This window comes from Dermochelys coriacea, chromosome 3 (assembly GCF_009764565.3).
Source record: "Dermochelys coriacea isolate rDerCor1 chromosome 3, rDerCor1.pri.v4, whole genome shotgun sequence".
In the NCBI taxonomy this organism is placed as follows: Eukaryota; Metazoa; Chordata; order Testudines; family Dermochelyidae; genus Dermochelys; species Dermochelys coriacea.
In genome coordinates, this window is record NC_050070.1 from 46,815,869 (window position 1) to 46,840,346 (window position 24,478).

The following is a 24,478-nucleotide window of genomic DNA, read 5'->3' on the forward strand; positions in this document are numbered from 1 at the left end:
AACACAAATTCATCACTGATAAAGTTTTCAGATTACACAAAAACTTGGGGAGTGGCAAATCATGAAGAGTCCAGCTCACTGACACAGAGAAATCTGGATCACTTGGTAAAATGGGTGCACGAAAACAATATGCCTTTTAATGTATGTAAATGTAAACATCTAGGAACAAAATAAGTAGGCCATACTTACAGGATGGATGGGGGACTCCGTCCAGGGAAGCAGTGATTCTGAAAAAGATTTCGGGATTGTGGTGGATAATCAGCTGAACATCAGCTCCCAGTGGGAAGCTGTGGCCAAAAAGGCTAATATGATCCTTGGATGGATAAACAGGGTAATCTCATAGGAGTAGAGAGGTCATGTGACCTCTGTATTTGGAACTTGTGTGACCATTGCTGGAGTACTGTGTCCAGTTTTGGTGTTCACAATTCAAAAAGAATGTTGATAAACAGGAGAGGGTTCAGAGAAGAGCCATGAGAATGATTAAAGGATTAGAAACATGGTTTATAGTGTTAGATTCAAGGAACTCAATCTGTTTATCTTAACAAAGAGACTTGATCACAGTCTATAAGCACCTATATGGGGAACATGGGTGTGGGGGGGTAAATCTTTCCCCCAGGGAGGCTAGTCTCCTGCCCTGCCTCTTCTGGTGAAGGCCCCACCTCTTCTGGCCAAGGCCACACCCCCACTGCTCTGAGTGAGAGGGCTGAGAGCTCAGTCAGGGCCATCAAGGGGCGGGGATGCTCAGAGTTTGAACCTGGCTGCGGTCTAGCTCTCAGCGCCGGTTGGGATCGCAGAGGAGATCTCGGCCCTGGCCAGAGCTGCAAAAACAGGGCCCCTCCCCTGTTTTGCCCATGGCCCCGCCCATTCCTGATATCTGCTGGGAGAGCAATACAGCGGTGCATAGACAATCCAGGAAGTTTTTGGAAAGCGTAGGGGACAATTTCCTGGTGCAAGTGCTAGGGGAGCCAACTAGGGGGAGCGCTTTTCTTGACCTGCTGCTCACAAACCGGGTAGAATTAGTGGGGGAAGCAAAAGTGGATGGGAATCTGGGAGGCAGTGACCATGAGTTGGTTGAGTTCAGGATCCTGACGCAGGGAAGAAAGGTAAGCAGCAGGATACGGACCCTGGACTTCAGGAAAGCAGACTTTGACTCCCTCAGGGAACAGATGGCCAGGATCCCCTGGGGGACTAACATGAAAGGGAAGGGAGTCCAGGAGTGCTGGCTGTATTTCAAGGAATCCCTGTTGAGGTTACAGGGACAAACCATCCCGATGAGTCGAAAGAATAGTAAATATGGCAGGCGACCAGCTTGGCTTAATGGTGAAATCCTAGCGGATCTTAAACATAAAAAAGAAGCTTACAAGAAGTGGAAGGTTGGACATATGACCAGGGAAGAGTATAAAAATATTGCTCGGGCATGTAGGAAAGATATCAGGAGGGCCAAATCGCACCTGGAGCTGCAGCTAGCAAGAGATGTCAAGAGTAACAAGAAGGGTTTCTTCAGGTATGTTGGCATCAAGAAGAAAGCCAAGGAAAGTGTGGGCCCCTTACTGAATGAGGGAGGCAAGCTAGTGACAGAGGATGTGGAAAAAGCTAATGTACTCAATGCTTTTTTTGCTTCTGTTTTCACTAACAAGGTCAGCTCCCAGACTGCTGTGCTGGGCAACACAAAATGGGGAAGAGATGGCCAGCCCTCTGTAGAGATAGAGGTGGTTAGGGACTATTTAGAAAAGCTGGACGTGCACAAGTCCATGGGGCCGGACGAATTGCATCCGAGAGTGCTGAGGGAATTGGCGGCTGTGATTGCAGAGCCCTTGGCCATTATCTTTGAAAACTCGTGGCGAACGGGGGAAGTCCCGGATGACTGGAAAAAGGCTAATGTAGTGCCCATCTTTAAAAAAGGGAAGAAGGAGGATCCTGGGAACTACAGGCCGGTCAGCCTCACCTCAGTCCCTGGAAAAATCATGGAGCAGGTCCTCAAAGAATCAATCCTGAAGCACTTAGAGGAGAGGAAAGTGATCAGGAACAGTCAGCATGGATTCACCAAGGGAAGGTCATGCCTGACTAATCTAATCGCCTTTTATGATGAGATTACTGGTTCTGTGGATGAAGGGAAAGCAGTGGATGTATTGTTTCTTGACTTTAGCAAAGCTTTTGACACGGTCTCCCACAGCATTCTTGTCAGCAAGTTAAGGAAGTATGGGCTGGATGAATGCACTATAAGGTGGGTAGAAAGCTGGCTAGATTGTCGGGCTCAACGGGTAGTGATCAATGGCTCCATGTCTAGTTGGCAGCCGGTGTCAAGTGGAGTGCCCCAGGGGTCGGTCCTGGGGCCCGTTTTGTTCAATATCTTCATAAATGATCTGGAGGATGGTGTGGATTGCACTCTCAGCAAATTTGCGGATGATACTAAACTGGGAGGAGTGGTAGATACGCTGGAGGGGAGGGATAGGATACAGAAGGACCTAGACAAATTGGAGGATTGGGCCAAAAGAAATCTAATGAGGTTCAATAAGGATAAGTGCAGGGTCCTGCACTTAGGATGGAAGAATCCAATGCACCGCTACAGACTAGGGACCGAATGGCTCGGCAGCAGTTCTGCGGAAAAGGACCTAGGGGTGACAGTGGACGAGAAGCTGGATATGAGTCAGCAGTGTGCCCTTGTTGCCAAGAAGGCCAATGGCATTTTGGGATGTATAAGTAGGGGCATAGCGAGCAGATCGAGGGACGTGATCGTTCCCCTCTATTCGACACTGGTGAGGCCTCATCTGGAGTACTGTGTCCAGTTTTGGGCCCCACACTACAGGAAGGATGTGGATAAATTGGAAAGAGTACAACGAAGGGCAACAAAAATGATTAGGGGTCTAGAGCACATGACTTATGAGGAGAGGCTGAGGGAGCTGGGATTGTTTAGTCTGCAGAAGAGAAGAATGAGGGGGGATTTGATAGCTGCTTTCAACTACCTGAAAGGGGGTTTCAAAGAGGATGGCTCTAGACTGTTCTCAATGGTAGCAGATGACAGAACGAGGAGTAATGGTCTCAAGTTGCAATGGGGGAGGTTTAGATTGGATATTAGGAAAAACTTTTTCACTAAGAGGGTGGTGAAACACTGGAATGCGTTACCTAGGGAGGTGGTAGAATCTCCTTCCTTAGAGGTTTTTAAGGTCAGGCTTGACAAAGCCCTGGCTGGGATGATTTAACTGGGACTTGGTCCTGCTTTGAGCAGGGGGTTGGACTAGATGACCTTCTGGGGTCCCTTCCAACCCTGATATTCTATGATTCTATGATTCTATGATTCATTGCCCTACCACATTCTTCCCCCTTCCCTGTGGCCCCACCCCAGATCTGCCCCCCACTCTGCCTCTTCTCCCCAAAATTGTACCATGTTAACTATCCTGGATGGAAAAAATAAAAGTAGCGCTTTTTGCATGTAGAGAGTACTAATTCATTAGATGCACTATGCAAAATGTTATATATTTTGAGGTCATGAAGGAACACTATTTATACACTGATTAAATTATTATAGTAGTTTCTCTTCTTTTTTTAAAACAGGTCATTGCCATAATTATGGATATGTTTACAGATGTGGATATCTTCAGAGAAATTGTAGAGGCATCTACCAGAGGGATTGCTGTGTATATTCTGCTTGATGAGTTCAACTTCAGTCACTTTCTTAAAATGACAGAAAAACAGGGCTTTCAAGTTCAGAGATTCAGGGTAAGGCTTCATGTTTTATAATAAAATACATATTTACTACGATACCTAGCTCTTATGTAGTGCTCTTCAAGGATATTATTTTTGTAGGAAGTAAATATCTAATATTGATTTATTTTATGTAATATAATATGTAATTTATTTTATGAAAAAATAATTGCTATCAATAGGCTCAAAGCACAACTTTACACTATTTTTGTTACCTTCAAATTTTTTTTGTTCTTTTAGGACTTTGCAAAATAAATACATGCAGTACATTCTATAAAACTACATATGTTTTCTGAGTACTATTATTATTTTAAGAATATTATAATCTGGGAGGACTTAATCAATTTGTTTTTATGTTTGTAAATCAGCCTGCAAAATATAAGCATAATGAAAATATAAATTGTTTAGGAAAACAAAATATGGGCTTTCTTTTTTTAAAAAAAACCAATGATTTCCTTTCAAGAGATTCTAGGTTAAAATTATATCAAAAGGCACAGGATTCCATTTTTTCATTTTTTTCCTATGAACAGCTTTACCGTATATTTGTCCTTGTGAATATTCAGTATCATTAGAAAAACTTTTATTTATAAAATATGTGCCTTTCTCTGGTAAGAAAGATCATATGTAAAGGGATAGAATCTAAATACTCCAGAAGTCATACTGTATGTCCTTAGTGTGCCATTGGGAGCACAGTTCAATACAGTGTACTTCTATTGATCTGAGACAAATATGTGGACTGTTCTTCTAGGTCTGTTTTGCCAAGGAAAACACTAAAAAATATTGAAGCTGCTCAATGATAGCTCTCTACATTTCCTCTGAGATACTATAAGCAGCTTCCTTTATTGAACTTTAGCACGTATTAATTTGCAGTTCTTTGTAAATATACCAAGTGTGTAGTTTTTATGTTCTCGACTGTTATGAGAATATTTACAGTGTTATCATATCATCATCAAGGAATTAATGCAGAAATTTTAAGAGTCCTGGAGGAACTGTGATATCACAGCAGTCATGTTGGATTCATTTCTTCTGAGGAGTGAGCAGTTGTAGTTACTTCTAAAACTTCATTTTCTATAGGAAGTATTCAAAATTGCTTTTGCAATAGATACCCAAACTTACATAACTGAATTTAAGACTGTGTTTGAAAATTAATTCATAAAACTAACTTAATTAAAGATATTTAGTAATGTAATGCTTAGTTTTTGAAAAAAGTCTTCTGCAACATCTGTAGTGGGCTAGTTAGCTTATATATTATATTTAATATATCTATATCTCTTTCTATATATTAAAAAAACCTTTCATAATGGCATACATATAAAAGGAGCTTGTGACCACTATTTTTAAGCCACTTCCTCTGATGGAAAAAATGGCTGCAAACTCTCTCAAAGCTATGTATAAAGAGACATTTGTAATAGAAAATGAAGCTTTAAAAGTGGCTACAGGTACACATGGTATAAGTTCATGGTTGCTTTTGTAAAGTGGTTTGAAGAGATTTAATAGATGAAGGATATAGCATAAGATATAAGTTCTGTACACCTTCAGACTGTGGACACTGCACTTTAGAGTATCCATGATCTCCTTTATGTGTGTGGAGTAGTGACATTCGGCTGCTTCTTTTCATTTGTATGAAGATCAGGTTCTGTTACTATTGTTTTAATGGGCTGTGAACCTGTGTTTTGGGTGGGGTTGGGAGGTTAAACTTATAAATAATTTGTATTCTGGTTGATGGAACTAATGTAATTAAATTAGAGTAGATTAATTAGTGAAGATTAATGTGTATTAGAGAAGTTTGCCATTTTTAAAGAAATTGGGCAAAGATAATACAGTGAGATCACATTTTATGTGGGCTCAAGTAACTTGAATGGGAGTAATGTATGTGCATTCATTTAGAGGATAGTAGATTCCCAGGTTTACCTCAAAGACCCAAAACCTATGGTAAATAGTAAGAAGATAATGGTCCAAAGATAACTTTGATGTTTACTGTCTTCTAGTTTATTTTATAACAAGGGTTGGTTCTCAAACATAAGAACATAAGAATGGCACTACTGCGTGAGACCAAAGTAGGGTGACCAGACAGCGAGTATGAAAAATCAGGATGGGGTGGGAGGTAATAGGTGTCTATATAAGACAAAGCACCAAATATCAGGACTGTCCCTATAAAATCGGGACATCTGGTCACCCTAGATCAACGGTGTCCATCTAGCCCAGTATCCTGTCTTCGACAATGGCCAGTGCCAGGTGCCCCAGAGGGAATGAACAGAACAGGTAATCATCAAGTAATCCATCCCCTGTCACTCATTCCCAGCTTCCAGCAAACAGAGGCTAGGGACACCATTCCTGCCCCTCCTGGCTAATAGCAATTGATGGACCTATCCTCTATGAATTTATCTAGTTCTTTTTTGAACTCTGTTATGGGCTTGGCCTTCACAACATCCTCTGGCCAGGAGTTTCACAGTTTGACTGTGCATTGTGTGAAGAAATACTTCCTTTTATTTGTTTTAAACCTGCTGCCTATTAATTTCATTTGGTGACCCCTAGTTCTTGTGTTATGAGAAGTAGTAAACAACACTTCCTTATATACTTTCCCTACACCAGTCATGATTTTATAGACCTCAATCATATCTCCCCTTAGCCATCTCTTTTTCAAGCTGAAAAGTCCCAGTTTTATTAATCTCTTCTCATCCGGAAGCCATTCCATTCCCCTAATCATTTTTGTTGCCCTTTTCTGAACCTTTTCCAATTCCAATATATCTTTTTTGAACTGGGGCGACCACATCTGCACACAGTATTCAAGACGTGGGTGTACCATGGATTTATATAGAGGCATCATGATATTTTCTGTCTTATTATCTATCCCTTTCTTAATTATTCCCAGCATTCTGTTTGCTTTTTTGAATGCTGCTTCACATTGAGTGGATGTTTTCAGAGAACTATCCACAATGACTCCAAGATCTTTCTTGAGTGGTAAAAGCTAATTTAGACCCCATCATTTTATATGTCTAGTTGGGATTATGCTTTCCAATGTGCATTACTTTGCATTTATCAACATTAAATTTCATCTGCCATTTTGTTGCCCAGTCACCCAGTTTTGAGAGATCCTTTTGTAGCTGTTTGCAGTCTGCCTGGGTCTTAAATATCTTTAGTAATTTTGTATTATCTGCAAATTTTGCCACCTCACTGTTTATCCCTTTTTCCAGATCATTTATTAATATGTTGAATAGGACTGGTCCCAGAATAGACCACTGGGGGACACTACTATTTACCTCTCTCCATTCTGAAAACTGACCATTTATACCTACCCTTTGTTTCCTATCTTTTAACCAGTTACCAGTCCATGAGAGCACCTTCCCTCTTATCCCATGGCAGCATACTTTGCCTAAGAGCCTTTGGTGAGGGACCCTGTCAAAGGCTTTCTGAAAATCTAAGTACACTATATCCACTGGATCACCTTGGTCCACATGCTTGTTGACCCAGTCAAAGAATTCTAGTAGATTGGTGAGGCATGATTTCCCTTTACTAAAACCCATGCTGACTCTTCCTCAACAAATTACGTTCATCTATATGTCTGACAGTATTGTTCTTAATTAGAGTTTCAACCAGTTTGACAAGTATTGCAGTCAGGCTTCTCTGCCTGTAATGGCCGGGATCCCCTCTGGATCCCTTTTTAAAAATTGGCATCACATTAGCTATCATCTAGTACAGAAGCTGATTTAAACAATAGGTTATAAACTACAGTTGGTAGTTCTGCAATTTCACTTTTGAGTTCCTTCAGAACTCTTAGGTGAATACCATCTTGTCCTGGTGACTTATTGCTGTTTAATTTATCAGTTTGTTCCAAAATCTCCTCTAATGATACCTCAATCTGGGACAATTCCTCAGATCTGTCACCTAAAAAGAATATCTTCAGTTTGGAAATCTCCCTCACATCCTCAACCATGAAGACCAATACAAAGAATTCATTTAGTTTCTCCACAATGGCCTTATCGTCCTTGAGTGCTCCTTTAGAACCTCAATCATCCAGTGGCCCCACTGGTTGTTTAGCAGGCTTCCTGCTTCTGATGTAATTTTAAAATTGCTGTTTTTTTAGTCTTTGGCTAGCTGTTCTTCAAATTCTTTTTTTGGCCTTCCTAATTATATGTTTACACTTCATTTGCCAGTGTTTATGCTCCTTTCTATTTTCCTCACTAGGATTTAACTTCCACTTTTTAAAGGACGCCTTTTTGCCTGTCACTGCTTCTTTTACTTTGTTGTTTAGACATGGTGGCTCTTTTTTGGTTCTCTTACTGTGTTTATTAAATTTGGGGTATATATTTAAGTTGAGCCTCTATTATGGTGTCTTTTAAAAGTTTCCATGCAACTTGCAGAGATTTCACTTTTGGCACTGTACCCTTTAATTTCTGTTTGACTAACCTCATTTTTGTGTAGTTCCCCTTTCTGAAATTATATGCTACAGTGTTGGGCTGCTGTGGTGTTTTTCCTGCCACAGGGATATTAAATTTAATTATATTATGGTCACTCTTACCAAGCGGTCCAGCTATATTCACCTCTTGGACCATGTCAAGGTTCCTTCCCCACTCTGAACTCTAGAGTACAGATGTGGGGACCTGCATGAAAGGTCTTACCAGCTTAGGTTAAAAACTTCCTCAAGGTACAAACTTTGCCTTGTCCTTGAACCCTATGCTGCCACCACTAAGTGTGTTAAACAAAGAACAGGGAAAGAGCCCACTTGGAGATGTCTTCCCCCCAAAATATCCCCCCAAGCCCTATACCCCCTTTCCTGGGGAAGGCTTGATAAAAATCCTCACCAATTTGTACAGGTGAACACAGACCCAAACCCTTGAATCTTAAGAACAATGAAAAAGCAATCAGGTTCTTAAAAGAAGAATTTTAATTAAAGAAAAGGTAAAAGAATCACCTCTGTAAAATCAAGATGGTAAATACCTTACAGGGTAATCAGATTCAAAACACAGAGAATCTCTCTAGACAAAACCTTAAGTTATAAAAAGACACAAAAACAGGAATATACATTCCATTCAGCACAGCTATTTTACCAGCCATTAAACAAAAAAAATCCAACACATTTCTAGCTAGATTACTTACTAACTTAATAGAAGTTCTGAAGAGCATTCCTGATCTGTTCCCAGCCCAAGCATCAGACAGACAGACAGACACCCTTTGTACCTGCCCCCCTCCAGCTTTGAAAGTATCTTGTCTCCTCATTGGTCATTTTGGTCAGGTGCTAGCGAGGCTATCTTAACTTCTTAACCCTTTACAGGTGAAAGGGTTTTGCCTCTGGCCAGGAGGGATTTTATAGCACTGTGGACAGAAAGTATTTATATTTATGACAGACCAGATCCTGTGCTCCATTTAGGACTAAATCAAGAATTGCCTCTCCCCTGGTGGGTTCCAGGACCAGCTGGTCCAAGAAGCAGTCATTTAAGGTGTCAAGAAACTTTTTATTTCTGCATCCCCTACTGAGTTAACATGTACCCAGTCAATATGGGGATAATTGAAATCCCCCATTATTTTTCTTGATTTTTTTTTTATTTTAATAGCCTCTCTAATCTGCCTGAGCATTTCACAGTCACTATCACCATCCTGGTCAGGTGGTCAGTAATATATCCCTTCTGCTATATTCTTATTATTAGAGCATGGAATTTCTATCCATGGAGATTCTATGGTACAGTTTGATTCATTTATGATTTTTATGAATGACATGGTGGCATTATATGTGAAAGAAAGCGTAGAATCAAATGAAGTAAAAATCATGTGTCATTCATTTTAATGGGACTCTTTTTTATTTGACTGTTTCTGATCAGACCCTGCCAGTATTTTATCATTTTCCATCCGCTCGTCCTCATTAGGACATAGAGATTCTCTATTCATAGTTCCTCCCCTAAGGGTTGTCCGAACCATGGGCTCCTCTGCACCTGTTGGCTTTCCCGCAGCCCTTAGTTTAAAAACTGCTCTACGATCTTTTTTAATATTAAGTGCCAGCAATCTCGTTCCATTTTGTTTTAGGTGGAGCTCATCCTTCCTGTATAGGCTCCCCCTTTCCCAAAAGTTTCCTCAGTTCCTAATAAATCCTAACCCCCCTATAATATCATCTCATCCACGCATTGAGCCTCTGCAGTTCTGCCTGTCTAACTGGCCCTGCGTGTGGAACTGGGAGCATCTCAGACTCCTCCTACTAGCTTTTGCTCAGAAGACCAGGCCCTTCCTGCTCCTGTGGTACTTATTTTATGGCTATGAAAAAAATGATAAGGAATTGGTTGCACCCTTGAAGGGGTTGGCCCGTCTTTAGAGAAGTCACCTCCATATCTCTGCTTCTCTTCTGTCCAAGGTTTTAAGGCTGGGCCACTATCAACTCTTTGTGTTTAGGTATACAAGATGTCCCTCAGCTCCACCTCCTCCAGGTTATTGGATGAGAAAGAAGAGAGGGTAGCGTCGTATGGATATCCTCTCTTCCTTCAACCTACAGACCCAGCAGCAGCCATTGTTATTCTCACATGGCTTGGCTCAACTCTACAGGAGCATGGTAGAGTCTGTGTCCATCTTCCTAAAAACAGACATTGTATAAAAAAGGGAGTGGGGCAGTAGAGGAAGCCTTTGTTCCACTCTAAGCATCTTCTAACTCTTCTTTACTCCACTGAAATAAACAAAGTTAAACTGGTATAAAACTGGAGTAATGGAGTGGTGAAACAGGCCTTATGTTTTGAGTTATGACGTTTACCATTCACTTGTCTACTTATGGAGAAACAAATATTTATTCTTAACTGCATTTAATAGCCATGCAGAAATCTGCATTTAGCTATATTCTGACTTCATGTCAGTACTTGTTCATCTGCTTTTCTTTACACATGTAACCAGGAATAGTGATAGACTGTGTTGTAGAAAGGATTATTGTGGTAATCTGTATATGGAAGAATGTACAAGTCAGAAATTTAAATTAACACTTTTTCTGCACTTTTTTTTTCAAAAGGGGAATGATTTAAAAATTTGAGGAGGGTGAGTTTATTTGAAGCTATTTGAAAATATTATCATTAGTTGATTGGCAGCCAAAAGAAACTCAAATACAAATTTAAACACTGTACCTTTCTATTCCTCAAAATCTCTCTCTCTCTCCACTTTAGACTTTGTAAGTTTATCTTAACCCCCTCTTCTCTATCTTTCCCTCTATCTCCTGCATTATTTTTTCTCTTCCTCCCCACAGAACTTGTTTCAATAATTTCCCCACCCATCTGTGTAGGGAGGGAGAGAGGAGGAAAGAGTCATCAAAAATCCTCTGATTTTTTTTTCAGATGATGAGGGCCGTCTATCTAATGAAAACTGTAGAGGCAAATTATTTTCAAAACTTATTAGAAGCAAGTGTTAGCTCTTTCTGTTTCTGGATGATTGACTGGTGCTCCAGTAACAAGATGAATTAGCAGATTTGAACCAGGGTACCTAAGAAAACAGCACTCAAGTACCACTATGCTGCATCTCCGGAATGTGTCCTCTTTTTTAATTTGAGTACTTAATTCTGATTTTTAAAAAATGAACAAACATAAGAGCTTGAACATGTTTTATAATACCTGAGATGTGATCTAACTTGTTCAGCTGATGTCAGATCATCATGTTTTGTGAGATAATAGGTGGGGTATGTGACAGACTTTGTAGTTTGCAAACACTTATATTTACTTCTCATGTGAGAAACAAGAAACAGACTTGCTGCTGCATGATGAGAAAACAAATTTGGCAAGAAGCATTTATCTCCTGATACACCCTTTACATATTCACTGAACTGGAGGAATGAGGAAATAATGACATTTTTGTAATACAGTATGATAAAGAATTATCTTTATTTCCTTTGGGCAAATTCTGCCCTCAGATGCACATATCTAAGATGTACCTAGTCTCACAATGAGAGTTGCATGTGTGAACTTGAGAGCTGAATTAGATCCATTATATCTTGCCAATGCTATATTTCAACAGAAGCTTTCAGGTGCTTCCATAATATAGGACTACCGTTGCCATCAGATAGGTATGTACAGCTCTCATTAACCTCACTGGGGATTACATCTGTGCAAAGAACTGAGAATTAAGGATCTGGTCCATTGTCCAGTGACAATGCATGCATCCGATGAAGTGAGCTGCAGCTCACAAAAGCTTATGCTCAAATAAATTTGTTAGTCTCTAAGGTGCCACAAGTACTCCTTTTCTTTTTGTGGATACAGACTAACACGGGTGCTAATCTGAACCCTGAAGTTATTAGTTGGATCAGGCCCTAACAGCAGAACAGAAACTAATTCAAAAACCATTGCACAGATCACAAATAATGAAAAATGAAACATTTTACTAATGAAAAATGTTTGAAACATTTGAAACTGGATTTTTTTCTTTTTAAAAATATATTTAGGTAAAATATTAGACATCCATTTTATTCTTTCTGAACACTCTTGGCAGCAAATACAGGATGAGTAATTGGACACTGATGAAAACAGCCCCCACAAACATAATCTGCTGAAATGAAATGCTTTGGAAAAAAATATTTCCATTATATTTTTCTATCACGTTGGAGACTTGCTGCTGCTGAAAATAACATGCCAAACTGTTCTCCCAGATAGGTTTACACAGCTACCATTGAACTTAGAGTTGTGCAGTCGTATCTAAGAACCAAAGTTATTGCTTATTTTCTTATTTATTAACATTTATATTACAGTATTACTCAAAATATTTTTGGGACTTACAGAAATATAGAAAGACACTGTTTCTGGCCAGAAAATCATAGTCTAAAATAGATGAGAAATACCAGGTGAAGGTTGGATGAAAGGGATACACTATACGGTTAAACTAGTCAGGGTAATGACTGGCATTTGTCTTCATTGTTCCATTAGTTTAAGTTTTTCAGCAAGGAGAAAGGGGTCAGACAAGGAGCAATGAAAGGAGGGGATGAGTTAATAGGAACACGGGTATAAGAAAAATAAAAAGAAAAGGAGTACTTGTGGCACCTTAGAGACTAACAAATTTATTAGAGCATAAGCTTTCGTGAGCTACAGCTCACCGATGAAGTGAGCTGTAGCTCACGAAAGCTTATGCTCTAATAAATTTGTTAGTCTCTAAGGTGCCACAAGTACTCCTTTTCTTTTTGCGAATACAGACTAACACGGCTGCTACTCTGAAACCTAAGAAAAATAAAAATGCACTGTCAATTTGCTGTTATCAAACAAACTCCCCTAGAGTGCTTTCCTGCCTGCCCCAAGACTTTTTTTTTTCTTGTTTCACAACCATTGCTTCCTTTCTGCAAGCCAGGATATTCTTTTTAGTCCGGTTGAGTTGTCTTGATTGAAAAGCATGATAGTCTGACAATAATATTATTTGGACCAACATGGCTATAGCAACACTGCAGACAATAAAAAATTAAAACAGAAGAAGAAGAAGAAAACCAAAAAACGTGAGATGGCAAAGGAACTCTGGCAATGGACCATGCCTTAGTTCAGTGCTTCTTGTTATGGGAAGAGTTAGTGTATTCATTCTACGACATCACATTTCACTTACAAATTAATGATGTAAGAATGCCCTAACTACATCTGTTTTCATTAGTGGCGGGGAACAGGTTCCAGTTAATGATCTACTGGTTAAAGTGGACATTTATGCTCTAGGTCACAGTGAACAGTGAGTACTAAATACAAGATTATCCCAAAACACCAATGTACATTTTTTGCAATGGCCTTATTTCAAGAAAATGTGACCCTAAATAAGCAGATTAGACCATTAGAAAATAACCAAAAGAGATGAATCTTACAGTATGAATCTAGGGTATAATTTGACATCCATTATGGTGAAATGACACCAACAATTATGTATGGTGAAATTTTATTTGGAAATTGATAGTGCCTGTTTAACAGAGAAATTGATGCCTCGTGTAGAAAGTCATAGGATTCCTGTACTGAAAAGAAAAGTATGAATTTGGTGGTACTTTTCACCTGGGAGAGATTTGTGAAAATAGTTTAAAAGGGAAGAAAATGTTTGGTTTAAAAAATAAAGTCCACCTGTTTGTACAGCTAGCACCAAATGCTCCTGTGGTATGGAAAAGGTTCAACTGTTAAAAGTCTAAATATTAGTCTGAAGTTCAGATCCTGGAGCGGCTAGGGTTTTTTTCTCTTCAAAATCTGTACTATCCTTCAAAGATGAAAGCTCACCTATATCGACTGTAATGAAGACAAACATTTATCAGGCCTTGTCTACGTTACCACTTAAGTCAATATAAGTTATGTCACTCAAGGGTGTGAAGAAAAATCCCCCTGAGCGACATGAGTTGCATCGACTTAAAGTGGTGTCTATGCCGTGCTGTCAGTGGGAGACACTCTCCCGCCAAAATATCTTCCGCATCTCATTGAGGTGGAGTAATTACGTTGACAGGAGAGTGCTCTGCCGTTAACATCATTTGACTTCACCAGACTCACTAAATCGGCACAACTGCATTGATGGCAGCGGCGCTGATTTAGGGGGGTAGAGAAGACAAGCCCTCAGTGTCTAAATAACTTACAACAAATCTTTGGTGCCTATACTTAGGCACTAAATCCATGCTTGGGTGCCTGTGACAGTAGTGGTCTGATTTTCAGATGTCCCGAGCACCCACAGCTCTTATTGATTTCTGTCACCAAGATAGAAAATTTTAGCCTTATTTGTCTAATTCTAAGCACCCAGGTTTGAAAGTTTGGCTAAAAAGAACCTTGAAAACCTATCAAAGATGAGTTTACAATAAAGCCCTGCTGTTGGGCTCAGTTCCTTGAGGAATGCAGAGGAGATGAAAGCAGTTGTTCTCAGAGCTGCTCTTGAAGCGGGTGACAGCAAAGCATTGGAGAAAATCTTTCTAAAGGCTTCCTCACCCCATGCAAAGCTGCTGCGAGTTTCTCTCCAGACTTTAAAAGCAATGAGCTAGCTCTCTAGTGTAAAAGTTAGAACTCTGGGTGCAGAAAGCAGTGATCAGAGTTCCAAGAAGGTTGGCCCCTCCCCCTGGGCAGTAGCAGCACCACAATGAGCATCTGGGAGAACAGTAATTATAGTAGCTCTTTTCCTTAGAGACTTCAAAAGTTCAGGTCCAAGGCAATATGACAATATAGGAATCTTGTTCCACTGGGAGAGTGATATCATCTGCATTGGTCCCATCACAGCAAAAGCAGAACTTCACTTTTTGTTTACTTCACTGGACAGAAACTTTCAATGACAAGTTTATCAAAGTGCAGATTAACTAGATTATATTGTAAACACTCGAGGAATTATGAGGATTAGTTAATGTTTATAAAGATCTTTGAAGATGAAAAATGTTATGCAAGTGCTTATTACTGGATGACATTTACCCTCCTGAATTTACAGCCCTTCTTTCTATGGGCAGACAAATGAACATACATAGCAAACTGTCACCATGCCTCAGTGGGTCACAGCTGAGAATACCAGATTCAGGACAAACTGCTGAGAAATGGGGCAGCCCCAACCCAAACTGGTGGTTATTCTTCCATAAGATACCAAGCCAGGAACAAAAGTAAACTTCTGTCTCATCACACTGGTTAACAAGAAGTCAGAAATGGAGTCTCCTTAGGAATCCCAGCCCTTGTTTCACCACCCAGACACTAGACTTAATGTTGAGTGGTTATTTAAAACCAATTTCATCAAACAAAGGGTTCTTCTAAAATACCAAGAGATCAGCCACATGGCCAGGTCAATATATAACTCAGATCTTATCCAATAATCAAGCTGTGGCCAATCCTTTAGTATTTAGGTTTATTTATATGAGAAAAGAAAGAGGTGAGAGTTATAATGGTCAAGGAAAACAAATACATGCACTCATGGTAAAGTTCTTATTTCAGATTTGTAGCTGTGATGGAATAAACTGCTGGCTTTTTAAGTCTCTGGTAACTTCTAAAAGATTGGAAGGTCCTCAGTCCATTGGTTGTTAGTGTAAGTCCATAGTCCAGAGATCAGAGCAGGAAAGAGGCAAAATGGAGATGCTTCCAGGGTTTTTTATACCTTCTCTCATGTGAAGGGACTGCTCTCAGTCTTAGTTTGTGGAAAATTACAAGCACACTATGGAGTCCAGAGTCACATAAGCTAGTCACATGCCCGTTTATGATTTGATGACTCATAGGGGCAGCCATTAACCATACTTTGGCTAAAACAGCTCCAGGAAGGCCCATCTGGTAGGGACATCATCAATTGTGCAAGCTAATTGACCTCTAATGGGTCATCAACTTGAATAGTCCATTCACAATGTGCTGGATACATGGGATGCAATCTACCTTGTGGGGGTTACCCAAGCAGGAAACACATTTGAAATACATGTATATAGTAAATATTCCTAATTTCAGACACAAAAATGGTACATGCATATAAAAGGATAATCATTTGATAGATTGTAACTTTTGATACCTTACATGACATACTTTCCATAACATTTGTTGCACTTGTATAACAGTGGCAGCAACAATGATATACATAGTCATATTTTAATCAGACAGTATCACACAAGCTAATGAGACATGGTATGGTATAACTTGCCAGCAGCAGCAGCTGGCAATTTAGCAGACCCCTGGCCATTAGCAGTTATCTCTGGATATGGTTCCAGATGGCAGTAGGTTCTTTGAACTGTCTGACCTTTTGAGATGGTTTAAAAAAAAGAGTAAAATGTGTAGGGCTCTTCAAACTACCCATTATTTGCTATTCATCCTTTACTTTAGGGAGTTTTTCTAAAACTTTTACTGAATTTCTGTTTCCCCAGAAATATTCTTCAGTGAATTACAATACACCATTACACCTTCTATAGTCATAATGTACTATAATTTCCATGGTTTAACTAAATATATATTTGTCTAAGGGAGCACTTCCAGGATAAAAGATTTTGGCAAGTTTAAGGTTTAGAATATTGTACATTTAATGGCAGCTTATAGAGACCGAATGCTGTACAGTTTCTTTTTAAAGCGAAATATTTATTTTGATTCCTCTGACTCTGTAGAGTGTAGACAATGCCTTGACCTAATGGTTCTCCTATATCCTCTATCAAATTACTTTTTTACAGAGCTAAATTCTGCCCTGATTTCCAACCTGTGCATTTAGTCATATGATATAAGTCAGGGAAGAATGTAGCCCATTATTTATTTATGAACAGTTAAATTGGGCAAGCTATTGATCCTTGTTCAAAAATGTTATATTCCACTATTTCATATATTTACCCTAAATAATAATAATGAAGATAGTGCTATAAATGTGCAAATTCTTTGTAGATATGTATATACAATAACTCATTGGTTTCATTTCTATTCTAGCACTTTTCAAATTACCACGTTAGTGTTTCATTTATTTTAAATAGTAATACATAGCTTATAACACCACAAACTATTGGGAAATCTGATAGAACAAAAGAAATAAACTCTGCACAAAAAGAATATATATTTACCCCTCTGCTCATTCCCTTTCTTAGTGTTTTTCATGGCTAGCTAAAGCATCCTGTATCACACGGATACTCAGCAGGCAACTTGTTTACAAGCAGCTTCCGGTGTAAAAGCCAGCTACAAAAGGGGTGTTTACATTGTCTCTTTCCACAGTCAGAGATACAAAGGAACAGTGAGCCTTTTAAGTCTAAATCTTTCTTCTTCAAGTGCTTGCTCATGTCGATTTCATTCTAGGTGTATGCGTGCCCACGTGCACAGTTGTTGGAGATTTTTCCCTTAACAGTATCGAGAGGGTCGGCTGCGGTGCCCCGTTGAATACCGTGCTCATGCGTCAGTATATTAGGCATTGCCAACCCTAAGCCCTCTCAGTTCCTTACCATCTGCAATGGTTGGTCAGAGAGCCTTGTCTTGCATTGCAATAGCATTAGCAGATCTTATAGTCCATTGTTTTGTATCCTTTGTATTTAGTTGATAGGTAGTTAGTTAGACAATTAAGTTAAGTGTTCGAGTAGTAGTTTACAAGTTAGAGTCCCGGCTGGGACTTCACCTCGGAGCGGGGCATGCCCCATTTCCCAGGCTTTAAGCCATGCTCATTGTGCAGTTGGCCGATGCCCATTAGCGAGCCCCACGAGAGCTGTTTGAAGTGTTTGGGGGAGTCCCACAGAAAGGACAAGTGCAGGATCTGCAAAAACTTTTGCCCTCGAACTCAGAAGAAGCAGGCTATCCGCTTGAGGGCCCTCCTCATGGAGGCTGCGCTTCGTCCTGTCTTGGATCCCTCTCGATCGGATTCCACACCTGGCACTTTGGCATTGGCGTATGGACATCTGTGCCCAAAGCAGGCCCGATGGCCAAAGAACAAGTAGTCTGAATGGCACCGCAGATGCCAAGCCAGGCAACGGACCCAGCTAAGGCCTTGGCATCTAGGGGCAAGCCGGTTATGGGACTACCCTCTAAAGAAGTGAAGTGTCCCCAGACTGCAGGCATCAATACCCATCACTGTGGCTTCGGATTCTAGCACTCCAGCCTCAGTCCCTGGTTTGAAGATCCAGGTCCCTGACACCAAGATTTCCAATAGGATCTCCTGAGGTCCCTTCCAACCCTAATAGTCTATGATTCTATGATTCCACCTACAAAGCACGGGACACCTGAGTAATTATGCCAATTTCCGTACGCACAGTACCATCGAGCCTCCCACCAGAAATCACCACAGCACAGATCACTATTGCCTAGGTGGTCTTCCAGGCGTCGATTCCCCCGGTGTGGGATCGTTCCAGATCACAACATCGGTCTCCAGCTCCCCAGTATCGTTCTTTGGGTAGGCACTGATCCTCACCCTCTCCTTCCCGGTCGCCGACAGGGGTCAGGCAGCAGACTCAGGCATCTGCAGCTCCACCCTGGTCACTGGAAGGGCAATGGTTTGAGTTGGAAGGAGAGTTCAGCTCCTCTCCGATAAAAGGCAAATTGCCACCAGCCTGTGAAACCGGTGTGGCTCCTGTGGTGGCAGCATGGAGGCAGGGGCAGTGGCTTGCTCCACAGCAGTAATGGAACCCGGGGGATGTTCGTGTTATGCCAGTCCCGTACTCCCACTGTTCCTCCCAAGCCACATCAGACAAACTGCCCCCCGGCACAGCTGGCACCTGAGTTGGAGCACGGTGCTGAATCCAACGCAAGGGGGCTGCAGCGGGCCCTGATGCCCAATGAGCAGTCCCCAGACAACTAAGGGGAAGCCGTCCCTCCTCCTGCAGCGCAGTCCTTTTAATGGTTTCTGGACAAAGCAACCAGGAGCAAATGAGCAGTCCCGCCTCCCCACCCCCGACGACTTCAAGGAGCGCCAGGCCCTGCTCAAAAGGGTGGCTGCCAACCTGAAATTGGAGGTCGAGGAGCTAGCGGAGGAGTCCAACCTCTTTAATGTCATACGCTCCTTCACCCCAGCCTGGGGACTTCATCAGCAAGTTTAAGGAGGGCCTTCCACAGGACCGAGCCCAGGAGTTTGCCTCCTTCGTGGAAGAAGGCAAAGTGGTGGTGAGAGGCATCCTCCAGATAGCCTGGCATGCTATGGACTCAGCAGCCAGGGTAGTTGTCTCTGCGGTGGTCATGACACACAGCTCCTGGTTGAAATCCTCCAGGCTGTCTCAGGAGATGCAGACTACCCTTCAGGACCTCCCATTTGAGGAAGCAGGGCTCTTCTCGGAGCTGACTGATGCAGAGCTCCATGGCCTTAAAGACTCCTGTGCCACCCTCTGTTCCTTGGGCCTCTGCAGGCTAGAAAGCTCTTCCATCCCCCACCTCCTCTGTTGACATCCTGGGGTGTCCCCTGGTTCAGCTCCTACAGGAAGAAGGACAGAGAGAAAGGGTTTAAGCGGCGGCACCCTTTGTCTTCCCATTCCTCTGTCCCCAGCCTGGTTCTTCCAGAGGCCAAGGAAGCCAGAATCAGGCATTTTGAGGATGGGCTCGAGGAGAGCACCCCCGTCACTTCCCAGGATCCACTCCCCGTGCTTTTTCCTCAAGCACTTGCACCTCTTCTGGTTGGCCTGGTTGCGGCTGACCTTGGACCGTTGGGTGTTGAACATAATATCTTTGAGCTACACCCAGCAGTTCATGTCCTCTCAGTGGCTGCTCCATTATGTCTACTGCTCCGGTTGGATCTGTTGTCACAAAACCATGGCAGTCTTCTGCATCCAGAACTGACAGCACTGCACCTGACAGTTTGGCTGCTGCATGGTTAAATGCAGAGGAACAAGAGTGCTTGGCTGGTTTCCAACAGGTCCACCAGCACAACCTGTTTGGCCAAATGGAAGTGGTTCGCTTGTTGGATCTCGAATAAATGCATTCTGTCCGAGCAGGCCTCGCTGCAGTTAATCCTGGACTACTTTTGCATCTCAAGCTCCAAGGCCTATCCCTTTCCACTATCAAGGTCCACTTGGCTGCTATCTTAGCCTTCCATCCGCCACTCGAGGATAGGTTGGTTTTGACATGACTGCCAGGTTCCTCAAGGGCCTTGAGTGCCTCTACCTGCACATCAGGGTCCCCATCTCTCTGTGAGACCTGAATCTTGTGCTGTCATGGCTCACAAGACCCTCTCCACACTTCAAGCCTCTGGCTTCCTTCTCTCTCCTTCTCCTTTCCTGGAAGGTCGCATTCTTGGTTGCAATGACATCTGCCCGCTGGGTCTCTGAGATCAGGACGCTTACCTCGGAACTGCCCTATACAGTCTTCTACAAAGACAAAGTCTAACTGCGCCCATACCTGGCTTTCCTGCCCATGGTGGTCTCACAGTTTCATACATGCCAGGACATTTACTTACCTGGTTTTTTTTCCCCAAACTGCATAACAAGGAGGAAGAGCATAGGTTGTATTCCCTAGACATGAGGAGGATGCTAGCCTTCTACACTGAAAGGACCAAGCCATTCCGCAAGTCAATGCAATTGTTTGTCATGGTGGTCAACAGGATGAAAGGTCGTCCAGTGTCTGCTCAAAAAATTTCTTCTTGTATCACTGCCAGCATTCGCTACTGATATGATTAGGCAAGGGTGCCACCTCCGGTGATCGTGAACACCCACTAAACCAGAGTGCAAGCCTCTTTGGCAGCTTTCCTAACCCAGGTGCCTATCCAGGACATCTGTAAGGTAGCCACCAGGTCACCCATCCACATGTTCACATCCCATTACTCGCTTATCCTGCAGGCTTGGTAGAGTAGTGTGGCAAGCCGCAAGACCATGAACTCTGAGCCCACCTCCAAGGATATTGCTTGTGAGTCACCTAGCATGGAATCGACATGAGCAAACACTCGAAGAAGAAAAAACGTTTATCTGCCTTTTTGTAACTTGTTGTTCTTCGAGATATGTTGCTCATATCCATTCCATTACCTGCCCTCCTGCCCCTCTATTGGAGTTGCTAGCAAGGAGGAACTGAGAGGGTGCATGTTCAGCGGCATACCGACGCATGAGCGCAGCACTCAAGGGGGTGCCACAGCCAACCCTACGGATACTGCTAAGGCAAAAGTCTCCGACTGTGCACTTTGGCGCACACACACCTAGAATGGAATGGACATGAGCAACACATCTTGAAGAATAACAGTTACGAAAGGTAGGTAACCATTTCTCTCTGCCTCCAACCCCCCCCCCACTTCCCTGATACTTAAAAGTGTAGTATCAGGCCCTGAGATCTTAAATATAAACTACAACATTCATTTTGCTCATTTTAAAGATATTCTATAATCTTTTTCAGAACATGAGGGTGCGGACAGTAAAAGGACAAGAGTATTATTCCAAATCAGGGGCAAAATTCCATGGCAAAATGGAACAGAAATTTCTTCTGGTTGACTGTAAGAAAGTCATGTATGGTACTTACAGGTAAGTTCAATACACAAGGCTGTGAATAGAATATGTTTTCTTAAAGTTAATCAGAATATGGCTCTTTCATGATAAGTAATTTTGCTATTTCTGAAAATGGTCAGTATACTCTATGGTTAACTTGGATATAATTTATATTGTATATTATTTAAAAGTCTGACATAGACGTTTTGTTGGGTAACTAGCATAATGTAGGGCCAAATTCTGAACTCCTCATTCAGTATTTAGTGAATAAGGACTCAAGCAGACTCAATTTGGCTTCAGTTCAATGAAGTCAGTAAAAACAGAGGCCATGTCTACGCTTACCGGGCATTGACGCTGCTGTAATTGATGCAATGAGGGTCGATTTAGCGAGACTAGTGAAGACCCACTAAATTGACTGCAGATTGCTCTCCCGTCGACTCCGGTACTCCACCTGAATGAAAAGAGTAAGGTAAGTTGATGGGAGGGCATCTCCCGTCGACACAGTGCAGTGTAGATACTGCAGTAAATTGACCTAAGCTACATCAACTCCGGCTACGTTATTCACACAGCTGGAGGAGCATAACTTAGGTCGACTTACCCTAGTAATGTAGATAAGGCCAGAGTGAGGACCCCAGTATTTGTCCCATACCATTTAATTATTCTTATTTAATATTCACATTAGAAAACATCACCAAGGTTATATTTCATAAGCTCTCCTGTTAAACTTCTATTTGTAATAGTCCTCCAGATACTTGCATCATTAATTTGTTCTTTCCTGTTTTGTGTTCTACACTGGGGTCCAAATTCAGAGGTGATAATGTATAAGGTAAGATAAGTTAGACTCTCACACACTTGGTTAGATTCCCTTAGACCAACTTATACCTACTTAACAATATACAAATATGTGCAAAGGAGTGAAAATTGGCATAACTTACATACTGAGGAGCTGGAAGAGACTATAAAAATGTGGCAAGCTAAAAGGAGGATGGCCAACTTTGTCTTTCACATTATTATATTCTTTATTTGCTTTTCTTGCAACACTTCTCTCTTTTGGCCTCTCAAATTGATTTGCAGCAACATAGAGATTATGGGCTAGATCCTCCGCTGGTGACTGATAGAGTTCTGCCAGTGTACAGCAGCTTACAATCTGGCCTTCTATGCTTAGTGAGACTCGGCTAACTAAATTCAAATGTGAGGTGTGCAAGGTGATGAGGGAAGTGACATCAGTGAGTTCAAAAGTGAGTAAGTATAAGAGGACGCAGAGGGAATCTGACTGGTTTGACATTTTTCACCGATAATGCCTTTGAAATGTTAGTGTCTGTGAGAATGAGACTTTGAAAATTACTATGTCTCAAAGAAAAGCATTTTAGAAAATTGCAGTTTTCATGACCTAGCACTATGGGGCCTAAATCATCCATTTCTGCTGAAATTAAGCTTCCATTACAAAAATGTTTCTAGCCATTTTGGTAGCTAAGACTATCTTATTTGAATTTGTCTTCTAAAAATCAGTTAAAACTACAGACTTTTTTAAATGTTCAAAAGTACAGTATGCTCATTTAATAACCTCATTGAAAATGAATGAGAAATAAAACTGTTTTTACATGAGTCACTAAGTTAACTTTTTGATGTAATTCTATTATATTTTAATTTTCTTATTTCTTTCCTGAAAAATACAAAACTAACTGAACAAATAAAATAAAAGAAGTAAGACCATTCAAATTAACTCAACAATCCTTATTACTGTCATCAGGACCAACAAATGGTAACATATTGCTTAATACCTTCACTTTCAGTTTTCTTTCATTATTTTGACGCAAGGAAGAATGGGATCATAAGATAAATGTATATCTGATACAAATGTAATCTACAAAATATGTAGTTTTAATAGTGACATCACGGTGTGACACTTTACTCTGGGGGAATTCTGTGCCAAAAATTTAAAAATTCTGCACACAAAATTTTAAAATTCTGCATATTTTATTTGTCAAAATAATGCAATATAATCACTCTGGTTTCAATTATTTCGGTAATTTATTTAAACTACAATACAATGGATGGAGAAAGGGAGTGGGGAATATTGGAGGAAATCCCTCAACCCCTTTGCCTACTAGTAATGTAGCTAGGTTTGGTCCTTTATTTCTAGTTATTAGTCAACAAATAAATGCAGCCATATGCTTTGTGTTACATCATAGGCAACTGAACAGCAAGTGAGGACTGGAGAATTAAACTCACAGTTTATATTGGCTACTGGCCATATCCAGAAAGATCAGTAGCAAACAGTTCATGGAGCACATTTTGACAGGAAATTTTTTCATTCCAAAAATTTAGACCAGTTCTAATTACTAAAGCACCATAAGCATTTATAAGGCCATACTGTCCTTTACACCACTCTGGCAATGTAAAGGAGCCTTAAAACTTTTATACCTGTTTTATACTCCTGGGGGGATTCACTAAGCAGGCAGGCTGCTACATTGTGCTCTGTCTGAGGGGACAAAGCCTGCACCATGCCTACCTCCTCAGAAACACCCTGAAGCCCTGCCCCTCCACATCGAGCATGCTGCAATAGCAAGCAAGAGGGACAGAGTATTTCTCTCTCACACACACCCAAGCTTGCTGCAAAGTAAATGTTTGTGCAGACAAGCTCTTATTCATTCAGAACTGTCAGAAAGACATTTGCATATATTCCTAATTTACTGTTTTCATATAATAATACAAATTACTTGTACATACATGTGGCCTCTGACTTGCAGGGCTAATTTTGAACCTACAAATAATTGTACCTACAGTCTTACATACACTATTAATTGCTAGTGAAATTATTTGCACATGTGCACCTATCTAACCAATTTGTGGATGGAAACATTGAAATGCATAGTGTTTGTAAGTACAATTAGATAGTTATGGGCCTAATGCAGCTCCCACTGAAATCAAAGGTAAGTCTTCCACTGAATTCAATTGGAGTTGGGTCAGGCCCTCCATATCTAAGTGCCATGAATCATGCCTACAGTTAACTGCATGAATAAGTATTTGTGCATG

General features: G+C 41.1%; 1 protein-coding gene across 4 annotated transcripts in view; it reads left to right on the forward strand.

Moving 5' to 3' along the window:
- FAM83B (family with sequence similarity 83 member B) overlaps window positions 1–24,478 on the forward strand; it is a 71,262-nt gene that overhangs the window by 43,726 nt on the left and 3,058 nt on the right. For all 4 annotated transcript variants that reach the window (XM_043510385.1, XM_043510383.1, XM_043510384.1 and 1 more), the window contains 2 exons: window positions 3,553–3,717; window positions 21,354–21,478. In XM_043510385.1, coding sequence (XP_043366320.1) covers window positions 3,553–3,717; window positions 21,354–21,478 — 290 coding nt within the window. The remainder of the gene's footprint in view (window positions 1–3,552; window positions 3,718–21,353; window positions 21,479–24,478) is intronic.